At 37.1% G+C, this 14,797-nt stretch overlaps 1 protein-coding gene across 12 annotated transcripts in view; it reads left to right on the forward strand.

The window, feature by feature from the left end:
• The window catches only part of EXOC2 (exocyst complex component 2), a 237,385-nt gene that overhangs the window by 108,936 nt on the left and 113,652 nt on the right, over nt 1-14,797 (forward strand). For all 12 annotated transcript variants that reach the window (XR_002828487.1, XR_002828488.1, XM_023751403.1 and 9 more), the window contains 4 exons: nt 6,952-7,097; nt 7,234-7,315; nt 9,323-9,425; nt 14,621-14,739. Coding sequence is in view for 10 of the 12 variants with exons in the window: in XM_023751403.1 (XP_023607171.1) it covers nt 6,952-7,097; nt 7,234-7,315; nt 9,323-9,425; nt 14,621-14,739 (450 nt within the window). In the remaining 2 variants the exon portion in view is untranslated. The remainder of the gene's footprint in view (nt 1-6,951; nt 7,098-7,233; nt 7,316-9,322; nt 9,426-14,620; nt 14,740-14,797) is intronic.

Raw genomic sequence — 14,797 nt, forward strand, 5'->3', positions numbered from 1 at the left:
ATTTGCCTTTAACTTAAAAATTTTCTCTTGATTTCAAGCAAGTGATGAAGTGATGACTATTATTTATATCAAATTTGCATATCCAGTTCTATTTTTTTTTTTTTTACCTATTCCTCGAGTATAGAATAGGACTGTCCTATAGAACTTCTGTAAAGATGGAAATGTAGCTGTTGAGGATTTAAAATGTAGCTAGTATTACTGAGGAGTTTTAATTTTTATTTAACTTTAATTAATTTAAATTGGAATAGCCCCATGTGCCTAGTAGCTAGCTTATTGGACAATGGGAGTATAAACAATGTCATATAAGTATTTGTAGTAGAAGCTATGGTAGTAATAGCTAAAACATTTGCAGTGTTCGGAAACATTCTCTGTATATTTAGTCCTCATAATAACTCTGAGGTTTGTACTATTATCTCCTTTTTAGTGATGAAAAAAAACTGAAACCCAGAAAGATCAAATGAGTTACCTAATGTCATATAAGTAGTAAGTGGTAGAGTTGAGATTTATGTCTAGAAATCTGGCTCCAAATTTATACTTTAAACTACTGATTGACCTTGCTGTGCATGGTTTTGATACGCATGAATTGCTTGAATTTCAGTTACCACAGTCCAATTAAATACACCTGTTCCCCCAAAACACAGTTCAAATTTCAGTTACCACAATATATTTGCTATAATTGCATAAAGTACAAACTCAGTTGCTAGCTCTTCAAATGTGCAAGTGATCAGTGACCAATTTGTCTCTTCCAAGTCCATCGGTGACTGGTCACCTGTACATGTGTTGTCAGTTCACATACAGATAGCAAAGTGGGCAGTTGTGTGGCCTCCTTGACTCCCAGAGATAAACTCACATTTTACTGAAATGGATATTAAAAGAGGGGGTTGGCTCACAAAGATGATGATGTTTCACAGGAAGCAATGCCTAAGGAACACTCAGAGATAATCTGTGGCATTGAAAGCACAAAGGATAAACTTAGAAAGGAGTATGACAGTTTGTCAGTGCATAGAAAAGGTGCTTGATACATGCAAATTTTACGATAAAAAACGAGATGAGAAAGGCAGCATTCAGTTTCAGCTGCACAGTCATTTGTGCGGGACTGCACACCATACAGAGTAAGGCTTCTACTGGCCAGTACCATCTCTCTAAGTAGAAAGAGTATTGAGCACTGATTCAGAGGCAGATTTTTAGTCCTTTCTCTATAAGCATTTATTGAGCACCTGTTAGTTCTATCCCAGGAATATGAAGATTAAACTTAGGCTTTACTTCTCAGACTGTATAGTCTAGTGGAAAATACAGTCAAAAATCAGGTGAATAGATTGTGGTGCGATCATCCTCTGCTGGTGGTAATCCTGGGGTACATCTGGAGTCTTCACAAGGGAGACCTAATTGAAAAGTGGAGTGGGGAGAATATCAGGGGAGGGTCACATGAGTTTTAAAAAAGGATTTGGAAGTAGCCAGGCCAGAAGAGGTTGGTGGGTGGGCAGCTAAGTGGATGCAGGTTGTCCCAGGCAGAGCAAACAGTGTGACGAAGGCACCGGTTTCAAAAAGGAGATGGACTGCATTCCTAGACCCAGGATCCAGCATGGCTGGTGTGCAGAAGTGAGAGGTGAGGGTGCCAGATGGAAGAGTGTTTGCTCATGAGAAGCTTTCTACTGGGTTTGGGATTTGTCTTTATCCTGAACACTGAGCTATTGAAGGATTTTCAGTAAGGGAATGCTGTTAGAACTTTTTCAAAGAACATAGTGCCCTTCGTATAGACAAAGGATTAGAAGGGAGCTAGACTAAGAGAAGCCCAGGTAGTAGGTACAGTTGTAAGAGTGAAGTGCTGAGGATTCTTAATTAAGGCAGAGGTGATGAAGGTAGAGTGAATGGCAGGTGAGAGATGTTAACGATAGGAGAAAGGCAGCATTCAGTCACTGTTTGAGGTGAAAAGAAGAAAAAGGAAGTAGTCAGTGATGAATTTCTGATATTTGGCCACAAATGGAGGAAGAAGGAGCAGGTTTGGGGCATGAGGAGAAAAGTAGAGAGGAAAAAATTCAGTTTGATTTATAACATGTTGAGTTTGAGACTCCTGAGGGTTGTACCCAATAATATCTTTTTCTCTCTCAGTACCTCCTAGCTATGTCACAATGAGCAAGTTGAAGAACCTCTCGGTGTTTTCAGTTGCCTGCACTATAAAATAGGGATAAATATAGTGCTTATCTTACAGGGACATGAGTAAATTTAAATGTATTGCAATTAATATATGTTTTCAGAATAAGAATTTAGAATAATTAATATAAACTTTTAAGACAAGCACCTAGCATAGAGTAAGTGCTAGATATTACATGTGTAGTATATGTTTATCCACCCACAAAGGCTTCTCCAAACTCCCTTTAGGTTATAAAGGACCCATAGATGCTAAAGTGTTTTTTTCTCCCTCCATGAGATCTTCATTTTTTTCCATTCCACTTCCTTAGCTCTTCCCAAAGACAGTTAAACTAAGGGGGTAAGAGTTGATTGTCCACCCAGTAATCTTTTCTCCACTGTCCTCTATGATGAAGCCTGACCAACCATCTGCCTAGACTCAGGGTCCTATTCCTGTGCTCCAAGCCCCCTAAAACTGATGTGCTTCTGATATTGTCCTCAGCTCTGCTGTCAGGGTTCATTCAAAGGGAAATCTTCAGGGACTAAGTTGGTCCCATAGGGTGTCACAAGAAATGCTCTCATAGTTTCCCTTTAAATCAGTGAGGGCTGAATGATTGAACTGTCTCCCCCAGGAAAACAGGTATTCATCTTTGGAATTGCTCAGAATAAAGGACTTCTTTGTGATGGGCGAATTCATAAAAAAAATTATTGTATGTGTAGTTAAAATATGTGTAAAAGTTAGTTTTACACTAACAGACGTAACGTAAGATATAGATTTGGGACTCAGCAGTGTAGAGATGGTAGTTCAATGAACAGGACTGAATAATTTCATCCTAAATACTATGTGTAAAATTAATAGAAGAAAGCTAAGGACTTGAAACACTGAGGAATATCAGAGTAAAGTTTGTGAATAAGGAACTGATTTTTACTTGTTATAATGGTAATTGTTTAACAACTGGCATGCCAAAAAGGAAAAAGAAAACTAACCCTAATATTAGCATTTCCAATGTGCAAATTTTCCCATCATGTTTGATTTCAAGCTACCAACGTGACATTACTGAATGGGAGTTGAAAAGAGATGGGTAGTATGAGCCAGCGTCCCCTCTTTAAGATTCCATTCTGTGTACTTCATGTGGTGCTATATAATTCCAGTATCCGAAATGGCTCTGTAAACAAGCATTAACCATTGGCAATGATACTATTCATGTAATATCATTATGTTATACATGACAGCCTGTCTTACCATTTTTTGCTGTCTGTTTACAGAAACTGAGACACATACAATAAATATGTTGTTATGTCTCATTGTGGTCCTTGTTTTACTATGAATTTAAGTCTACATTTTTAAGTTACCTTAAATTACCAGATACTTTAATGTTTCCTAATCTCATTTAACTTGCCTAATCCTGGTATATATTGCGCGTGTGTGTGTGTGTGTGTGTGTGTGTGTGTGTTTGTGTGTTTTGTGGGTAGGGCACTTTTTGCATCCTCCCCACAATCCCCTCAACTCACGTCAAGCAGAGACCACAGGTTAAAAATCACTTCTGTGATATACTGTCTCAGGTGTCAGTGCCGTGAAAAGGACCAATAAGTCACTTCAAAATAAGAGAAAGCATATTTGCTTTAAACAGACATGCTTGAAATTGTAGGACAGCATTAGAATTACATGACTAGTTTTTCTATATCATAGTAGTTCCTGGCACAAAGAAAATTTTGTTTTGTTTTGTTTTTTTTCATTGTTAAAGATATAGGTGAATGGGAAGGAATTAGTTTGATTGGTTAGCGTGAAGTGCTGCAGTGACTTTTCTTCCCATCTTTTCCCCCAGCTTTATTGAACTGCAATTGACATGTAATATTGTATACAACATGCTGATTTGCTATACTTTTATATTGCAGTATGATTACTGCCTTAGCTTTAGCTAGCACCTCCATCATGTCACAGAATTCTGTTTCTTTTTTTTTGTGGTGAGAACATTTGAGATTTACTCATAGCAACTTTCAAGGATATAATACAATATTATTAACTAGATCCCCAGAACGTATTCATTTTCTTACTGGAAGTTTGTACTTTGATCAACATTTCTCCATTTCCCCTGCCCCCTAACCCTCAGCCCCTGGTAACCACCATTCTCCTCTCTGTTTCTATGAGTTCACCTATTTTAGAGTCTATTTTTAAGTTATACCATGAAGTATTTGTCTTTCTCTATATCTGACTTTAGTTCACTCTCATAATGTCTTGAAAGTCCATCCATGTTGTCCCATCTTACATTGAAGAAAATTTTATTGTTCAGTCAGCCCACTATAATGGTGGCAGCCACAGTGTTATTATAGCAGCATTGCTGTTAGTTCTCGGGGTACATTTGTAACTGAGACAATGACAGCCACTCTCCAGGTAGCTTATGTTGAGAAAGGACCAATTTCCAGGTCTAGACTTGCCCAGGGCTGGTAGAATTAGATTTGTTCTATGGTTACACCCTGGATGTTCAAACCCCTGCCAGGTGCCTTAAAAGTTGGATGTATAGGTGAGGGTGTGTAGGATTGCTACCTCGGGGGATTGTTCTAAGATGGCTGACTAATTGGCTTATTTGTGGTGTCATTTGCGTGTGGACACTGCTGGGTTTAGTAGTTTCATTTTCTTTATTTTAAAAAAATGTCAATGTATTGAGGTAACATAGCTATATATAAAAGGCTAGTATGCAAAGTGTCCCCTGGAGAGTTCAACCATGAGACCAGAGTTCAATCGCTCGCTGTGATGTGTGCTGACCAGCAGGGGGCAGTGTGGAACATAGTGGGCGACTAGTGGCGGCTGCGGAGGGCTGAGGGAAGGAGGAGGTAGGGAGGCAGGGAGGCAGGGAACCTGATTGGCCCTGATCGCCAGCCAGGCCTAGGGACCTTACCCATGCATAAATTCCATGCACTAGGCCTCTAGTTGATTAATAACATTATGTAAATTTCAGGTGTACAACTTTATAATGCAACATTGTGTGTTTCCCATCCAGTTTCATTTTCTTAGTGGCTCTAGAGAACGAGACATAAAATGCATTTTGTGAACTGCTGGTAATTTTTATCAGGTTGTACAAATCTCGGTTTCACTGCTCTCATTTATTTTATTACTAGATATGATTGTCCAGTTATCAAAGAATTATGAACTCCCAATATTTTATTGTGAGTGCAGTAAAATTCATAACAGAATAAAAATTCATGGATGGAAATTATCTATAAATTAAGATTATAATTCACAATTTCTTTGTGTGCATAAATTAAAATTCTTCATATATATATATATACATTTCTGTATAGAAATTATAATTTACAATTTCTGCCTACAAATTTTTCTCTATAAAATGTTTATATTTTATTTAATTATTAGTGGATTTTCTACCTGTACTTGTTTTTCATGCTTTTTAGAGGAGTTAAAATTGTTAGTTTGTATCTTTTAATATCTTTAAAATAAGATGAGAAAAATCTAATTTTGAACTCTCATACTTTTTGCTGTAAATTTCTTCATTGTATATTAAAAAAGTGCTTAGGGATTTAGTATCCACAGCTCACATATAGGTAATCAACCTTTTAAAACTATTTAATCTCTTTCACATATCTATTCATTTAGCCTCAATTCATGAAGTTTATATTTTTATATGATAAATAATAATTTTCATTGAAGGAAAAAGTTTTAACTCTAATCAGATTTGGAATGTTCTTTTAGCCACCAGCATGTGGTTTGGTGGCAAGAAGAGAGTATGTTTTCCTCATCGTAAGCAGAAATTTAGTATTGGACATTAAATAGAATGTGATGAAAGCAGCTATTTTGACAAAACAAAGTTTTTATATTAGGCTTTTATAATTTCAACAGAATTTAAACAATATTTAGATAAAACAATTATGTTACAAAGATGACTAACAGGATCAGCCCACCCACAGTGTGGAGTGGAGAATGTGGCATGCAAGCCACCCAGTGAGGCTGAGGTAATTTTTTCATCTTGCTTAAAGTATAGTCACTAGACCAGATAATGTAGAAACTTTTTATGTGCAATGATCAAACAGCTGAAAACACTTTATTCTTTTTCTCCCCTTGTGGCTAATTAAAAATAATTCATAAGTTGAAAAAGCTTAACTATTTTTGAACACAGTAAATTTCACTTTAGATAAAGCAACTCTTTCATTACAGTGATTCATATAGTTTGAGGTCTTTTAGGTTAGTTTGTGTATAATATAAGAATTAGCTGATTTAAGAAATATTGATTAAGGATATGTTAAAATTTGTCATTTTAATGTTTATGTAATTTTTTGTGCCTGCTATACAAAGAGGTAATTTTAGCAAGAAATAGGATTGGTTCTGAAATATTTCTTTTGAACACTTTTCTGTAAAATACTTTTCTTGTTTTGTGTATTACCACATATGTAGATATTGATTCCATGGAACTTAACTAGTGTACGTGAGTGTGCACATGTATATATGTGTGTGTTTTAACCTATTGTCTGAATTAATGAAGTATCCAACTGGCCTATAATTGCTATAAAATTTAGAAGAGTGACTAAAATAAAATATAGGTTCACATTGAAGAATTTATGTGAGCCTGGTAAATATGCTTATTTTTAATTGGATACCATTGTTAACATAAGAAAAGACTTAGTAGGCAAAATGGAAATTGTATTTTAGCAAACCATGAAAGATCTCCCTTATAGCTAATGTTTGAAAAAAAGTCTATTGAGTTTTAGTGTAAAGCTTCAATAACAATCTGACATTTTATTTCATTTGTCCAGTTATACTTTTCTAAATAAAATCAATTTTTATCTAAGTTTGAATTTTTTCTTTTAAAATAGGAGCAAGTAATACTGCAGATACATTATTTCAAGAAGTATTAGGTCGAAAGGACAAGGCAGATTCCACTAGAAATGCACTCAATGTCCTCCAGCGATTTAAATTTCTTTTCAACCTTCCTCTAAATATTGAAAGGAATATTCAAAAGGTAGAGTATGTATTTATATACTGATGGTTATAGATATCATAAATTTTAAAGTGTTGTTAAGATGTTTTTTATCTTAACCATATGTCTTCATTGTACTTTGCTGACAGTCTCCAAAATATTTTTTTTTATTTTAAAGGGTGATTATGATGTGGTTATTAATGACTATGAAAAGGCCAAGTCACTCTTTGGAAAAACAGAGGTGCAAGTTTTCAAGAAATGTAAGGCTTGTTATTGCTTTTAGATCTTCTCCTTTCCTTTCACAGAAAGAATGTGGGATGTATTCTACAAAGAATGTTACATCCTTTTTAGTTTTTATTGATATGGTGATCTTTTTAAATGTAAAACTATTACCTCAAAAATAACATATGGCTTTTCTTACTAAGATGTAGTGAAAATGAGCAACCACAGCTATAGGATTGGTTAGACTTAGATGTTCTTTGCTACTTATTGACCATCATTATATTATTACTAGAGGCCCGGTGCACAAAAATTTGTGCACTCGGGGGGGAAGGGGGGGTCCCTCAGCCCGGCCTGTGCCCTCTCGCAGTCTAGGACCCCTCGGGAGATAACGACCTGCTGGCTTAGGCCTGCTCCTGGGTGGCAGAGGGCAGGCCCAATCCCTAGGTGCAGCCCCTGGTCGGGCTCAGAGCAGGGCTGATTGGGGAGTTGGGGCGCCGCCTCTGTCATGCACAGAGCAGGGCGGATTGGGAGTTTGTGATGCCACCCTCAGTCACGCTCAGGGTAGGGCTGATTGGGGGGTTGGGGCACCACCCCCTATCACACTCAAGGCAGGGTCAATGGGGAGGTTGCGGAGCCACCCCCTGTGATGCACAGAGCAGGGCCAATCAGGGGGTTGGGGCGCTGCTCCTTGTCACTCACAGAGCAGGGCCCATCGGGGTGGGGAGCTCCTCTCTGTCACGCACAGAGTAGGGCTGATAGGGGGAGTAGGGCACCGCCCCCTCACACACAGAGAAGGGCCCGTGGGGGGGGGGGGGGTTGGGGCGCCACCCCGTCACACACAGACCCCAGGGCGATCAGGGGTTTGGCGCTGCACCTGTCATGCTGATCTGGTGCCAGGAGACTCGCGGCTCGCTGATCCCGGTGCTGGGAGGCATATTACGCTTTTACTATATAGGATAGAGGCCTGGGGGCCGGCTGGTTTGCCCTGAAGGGTGTCCTGGATCAGGGTGGGGGTCCCCACTGGGGTGCCTGGCCAGGCTGGCTGAGGGGATGATGGCTGTTTGCAGCTGGTCACACACCCTTCAGGGTGGGGGTCCCCACTGGGGTGCCTGACCAGTCTGGGTGAGGGATGAGGGCTGCTTTCAGGCTGGTGGTTGTTGACCGAAGCTCCCAACCACTCCTTTTTTTCTTTTTTTTTTTCTTCTGGGCCAGCTTTAGCTCTGGCTCTAGCTCTGAGGCTTCCGCTGCTGGTTTGTTTGCCGTTCTATAATCGAAACAATGTATAACTTCAGCTCTGAGATCCCAGCCGGCTATATTTGTTAGAATGTTTCAAACTGCCAGCTCAGAGGCTGGCAAGTCAGGCAGGGAACGTTGGAGTCTGCAGTCCCTGAAGCAAGCAAGCCTCACGTTCGCTTCCAGCTGCCTGGCTGCCGGCTGCCATCTTGGCTGACAGTTAATTTGCATAAGGATATGCTGATTAGCCAATGGGAAGGGTAGCGGTCGTACGCCAATTACCATTTTTCTCTTTTATTAGTGTAGATTTTTCATTGGAAAGAGTCAATTATAGATATTTTTTAGAAATGGGAACCTACATTTTAATCTTCCCTCTTCAGAAAGAGCGATGTATTTCTGAATTCTAACCCTACATTAAAGTAAACAAAACAACTTTTGAAATGATGTCTAATGCCAGGTACAGAAAATAAAACAATAAGAAAAGCCTAAAATACCCTATGGCAATGCCTTATCAACTAGGAGAAATATCACAGGGCTTTATTAACTTTGTAAATCCCAACTCCATAAGGACTCAGAAAACTTGATTTTATTTTTCTTATAGTTAATTTATATTAAGTTAAATGCACAGACAAATGCACACACCGCTGTAACCCACACCCCAGATAGAATGTTCTCATCTCTCCAGAATGTTCCCTTGAGCTCTTCTCAATTCACCATTATAACCCTCAAGGCAGCCACTGTTCTACTGTCTGTAATGTGATCTTAAGTTTCCATCCTGTAAATCTTGTATATTTGTACCTTTTTAAAAATAGATTATGCTGAAGTAGAAACACGGATTGAAGCTTTAAGAGAATTACTTCTGGACAAATTGCTTGAGACACCATCGACCTTACATGACCAGAAACGTTATATAAGGTAAAATTTTTGCAAGGATTTTCACAAATCACATATATCTGTATAGTACTGGATATGTCATCTAACTCTTAAAGCTAGTTTGGGGAAAATTAGGAGATTGATGAAATAATCAAAGGGAAAACACTTAGAAGTACCTACTGCAGAACACCAAAACTCTTTTTTATACTAATATATTTGCAAGTGCTCACTCTTTAAGGGCAAGAAAATTCTTCCTATGTATTTGGGGAAAGAAAAAGTAGCCTCATTGCTTAGTCACCTCTTCCTCCTGCTCAACAAGGGCTTACCTAATCTAGCAGAATGGTTGTACCAGGTGGGCACCCACAGGCCACAGGCAGGAGGAGCTCCCTGTATTAGGAAATTCTCCATACTACAAGAGTGGGCCATAGTTCAGCAGTAAAGAAAATTCTGAAAGGTTTTAGTGTTGAAAAGAAAGTCTGGAACTTAAAAAAAAAAGTAGCAGTAATATTGAAAATGATGGACATCACAGGGTATGACAAGGCCATAGAAAGAAGCAGTGTAGCTAATGGGAACTAGCTGTTCACTTTGGGTAACTTGAGTTTTCTTTATCATGGACATGTTAACACATCTTTGAAATGGACATGTTAACACAATCTATGTCTTAGTTGCAAAGATAATCAAGAATACATTTAAGAATTTAATATAGCACCAGGCACATAATACGTAGTCAATAAATGGTGTGTGTGTGTTTGTATGTCATATATATATATATATATATATATATATATATATATATATATATGGTGTTTATATCAGGATTTGGAGACAAAGCATATAAATTTAATCTGTTATATCCATAATTTAAAACTATAACTTTATTTTCTGCTATCATATTTTGAATGTGACCTTTGTTCTCAGAATAAGCTATTATTTTTCAAACCAAATACCCTCTCTCTCAGTGAAGTTTATTGAATATTAGGTAGTTATAAAGTGATTATAGACTACATATTTTTATGCATTTGGCTGTTGTTAGTATGTGACCATTGAAAATAATTCCCAGGTCTGGAAAGATGGTCTGGTCTGAAAGCTGCTGCTTTGTTTTCACTTGTGGAGGTACAAGGGTCCACATGCAGTCCTCCTTGTTTCTAGTGATGCAGGAGCACAGTAGGAGTATGAGCCATTGTCATAGTCAGCATTGGTGTTGCCCAACAGGAAAGGGAAAGGAGACTTTTTGGAGTAGAGAATACTAAAATTGATTTCTGCCACTACCCCTCATCTGCAGTGTGCCCAGGCACCATGCTAGATGCGCTGTTTATCATTTCTAATCCTCCCAGCCACCACATTGGGGCATGTGTATTATACCTGGTATACTGGTTAGGAGACTGAGCTTCAGATAGTTTTTTTAATCTTCACCCGAGGATATGTCTGTTTTGTTTTGTTTTGTTTTTAATTGATTCTAGAGGGAGGAAGAGAGGGAGAGAGGAGAGGGAAAGGGGGGCGGGGAGCGAGAGAGAGAAACATTGATGTGAGAGAAACATCCATTAGTTGCCTCCCATATGCTTCCAACTGAGGATGGAACCCACAACCTAGATATGTTCCCCGACCAGGAATCAAACCCAAAGCCTTTTGGTGTATGGGACAACACTCCAACCAACTGAGCCACCCAGCCAGGGCACCTCAGATTTTATTGCTTTTTCAGCACACATGGCTAGTACTAGGACTCCTATATGTCTGCTTTCAGAGCCTATCTTTGCTTTTCTCTAGGCTATCTTCATAAGAAATAATGTATTTGGAAATTTTTTGGCTTGTAGAAATAAACTACACATCAGTTATCTAGGTACTTTTTTTTTAAAAAACCACATATAAAGAAACAGAGTTGTAGGAATGTTAATTGTCTTGTCCAGGATACAGTTGGTTAGTGTTTTGTCTGTGTTCTTTAATTATGCTTTGTATTTATTTTATTGTTGACATTTATTCTATTAAATTTGCTGATAGTGATGTGTTAAACGTATTGAGTATGATTTCTTTAGTGAATTACTATATATAGATAACTAACAGTTCTTATGACTGGTTAACCTATTGGATAGCATTTAAAAGATGGTAGATATTTTTTAAAAAGATTCTTTTAAATGGTCTATTTAAATGCTTTCAACCTGTTACTTTAAAGGATAAAGAACAAGAATGTCAATAACAATGTCCAGTAGTTTGTTTATTTTTTAATCACTATTTTATTTTTGATGTTTTGAGAACACATTGAGCATAGAACTGCTATTATTCTTTTTAATAATAACAAGATTCAGGTCAGATATCTGTTGGACTTTGGAATCTATGATGACAGGTACTATGAGTACCTCATGGGGTAGAGACAGCTTCATCAACAAAAATACATCTCTATTGGCTTTAATAATTGAAGTTATGCATGGTATGCATGATATGAGTGAAAATCAGATTATTACTGTATTGTCTTTTGTTTTCTATTTTATCTAATTAAAATAGATTTTTACTCATTATTTTTACTCTTCTTATTCTGTCTTGATCTTCATTTTTTTAGCAAGAAGGAAAGTTGCATATACTTTTTCCCATGTCAGTATGAACCTATCCCTGGTAATTGTTAAAAATTATGTCAGAATGGGGTTAAAAACGTCTTAATTTTTAAAATATTGAGCTTATGCTCATTATCATTAACATATTTTAACTTTTTTTTCCCTTTAAAAATGTCTTTTACAAAGTGTCCTTTAATACACAGCTTTAAAAGAAATGGCAATAAACTATCATTTTCTAAACAAATATTTTTGAAATGAAAGTAGTACTTATTTTTAATCTACTTATTCCTAAAAGAAAAGAAGAAACTTACTGGATTACATCATTTAACCAAGGAAAAAGCCTAGCACAGGTTGTAATTTTAAACTAAAACACTAGAATTCCTGAGAGAACATGTTTTTCTTTATAAAACTTTTAATGTAATACCCATTAATAAGACAATAGAAAGAGGATTGTCATTAAATTTTGCAAGGACCTAGTGACTATATTAAAGAGACTTACAATTTTAAAAGTTACTCAACAAAAAAATGCTTATTGATTTTTCTCGCTCAAGAAAGATTTTTGTAATGGATCATCTGTGTTCCTATTTAGAAGTTTAAAAATTAAAGGGATGTGGTTAAAAAGAAGGAATTCTTACCATTTGCAACAGCATGGTTGGAACTGGAGAGCATTATGCTAAGCGAAATAAGCCAGTCAGAGAAAGATAAATATCACATGATCTCACTCATTTGTGGAATATAATGAACAACATAAACTGATGAACAAAAACAGATCCAGAGACAGAGAAGCGTCGATCAGACTGTCAAACCTCAGAGGGAAGGTAGGGGCGGGTGGGGGTAAGGGGGAGAGATCAACCAAAGGACTTGTATGCATGCATATAAGCATAACCAATGGACACAGACACTAGGGGAGCACGAGCGGGGGGTGGGGGGCAATAGGGGGATAAGGACACACATGTAATACCTTAATAAAGAAATAAATAAATAAAATTTTAAAATATTAAAGGGAAGCAACTATTTTCTAAAAGGATATTCCTATACTAGTATTTTATAGCTAATACAAATCTGAGGTTGTTATATGAGTGAAAGTGTCAGGAGAAAGTGTTGCAGAAGTTTTTGGAGGCGAAATAAACCTATCTAAGGAGAATGCGAATTTGTCGGACAAAGTCTTCCTAGCAAGAAAGAATAAAATCACATGTTTTTTTCAGAAATGACACAACATACTATTTATCATACTTATATTCTAGTCAATAAAAGAGGAAAGCCTTATGAGAAAAGAATCTGATTGGGTTTTGAAATCTTTGAGATGAATTATTTAGGCCAAGCTAAATGTAATTTGCTAGGTTGTGGTTTTTCTTCTAGTAATGCTGTTAACTGATTTGTCACTTTCTCCTACAGACCCACCTTTGTAGACTGTAAATAGAGTCAGGGAGAAGGAGAATGGCCAACTCTCAGGGCTGTCTCTTGGGCAGCCCACTGTAGTGTGAGCCATGCTGTTTAAGGGGCTCCTTAGCAGGACAAATAAATGCCCAGCTCTTCTCAGAAACCAGGCTGTCTCCATTAGCCTGGAAGGTCAGGGTGAGGGCGGAGAGGTCCTAAATGTGATGTCAGATTTCATCTCAACATTTATTCATTGCTAACTTACTATAAAAAGTTTTTCCTTTAATTAGCTACTAATTGAGATGTCTGTGAGTAAGGAAATACCGTCCTGGAAATGGGAGAGAGGCATCAGATGATCTCTGAGTTATTAAGATTTGGCTAGAGGTCACAGCTTGTAACCATTAATTAAAATTTGTCATTGAACAAAAATCTTTAACCTTAAGACAACAGATAGCTTATGGTCTAAGAGTAATTTTAAGACAATAAATTCAGCTTATGGGATTGATTTAATTTGATTTAACTTGTTATATTTATTTTGTGAGGGCAGAGTGCCAAATCTTGAATGATATTTAGCAGATTTTTTTTCAACTTAAATGTATTTCAGTTGTCCATCTGGACTTAGATATTTTAGGTACAAAGACTTTAAATATTTTAAGAACTACATTAAATCTATGAAAAATTCCTATCTATGCTATCTAGAGAAATATTTTCTGAGTCATGGATTAGGATTTAGACTTTAGAGGTAAGTGCTTGTTGTCACCAAATCTCTTCATATAATAAAATGGCTTTAAGTTTCAGTTGACCCTTGTTAAGACTGTCTAGAAAACAGTGTCATTGTGCCATCTAGTGGCTATGTTTCAGGCCAGAAAGGAATAAAAACCAACTGAAATCGAAAAAATATTCCCCGGGTTTCCTCTGCTGGCTCCCACCTGTGCTTATATAATGACAAAACTAAATAGCAGCACTCTGGGAAGTCAGTGTAAATACATATAAAGGTAAGTTCTCCCTAAGTATATTGGATCATCGTAAATGGTCTCTGTCATGTTTATTTCTTTTTATAAAGTCCTAGTCTTATAAAATATAGCTTTATTGTTTGTTAACTTAATGAAAAGAAATTTGGATGTATTTCATATTAGAGACTAATTTTAGAGAACTAAATATTAGAGACTAATACTGACAACTGCTTTACTAATTGATAAAATTTTAGGTTTTCTTAAAAAATGTGATGATTTTGAAATATGCTAGCTTTCCTTTTATCCTTATTTATGGCTTGTGTAGAGGAAGACTACTTGGTCAGCCTTGACCTTGCTTTTTCAGGTACCTGTCTGACCTTCATGCACCGGGTGACCCTGCTTGGCAGTGTATCGGAGCTCAGCACAGATGGATCCTTCAGCTCATGCACAGCTGCAAAGAGGGCTACATACAAGACCTGAAAGGCAAGGCCACTCTCTTCCAGTGCATATACCATTTCATACTTTCACTTTAACACTTAAT

The sequence above is a fragment of the Myotis lucifugus genome, unplaced genomic scaffold (genome assembly GCF_000147115.1).
Source record: "Myotis lucifugus unplaced genomic scaffold, Myoluc2.0 scaffold_21, whole genome shotgun sequence".
Taxonomy (NCBI): Eukaryota; Metazoa; Chordata; class Mammalia; order Chiroptera; family Vespertilionidae; genus Myotis; species Myotis lucifugus.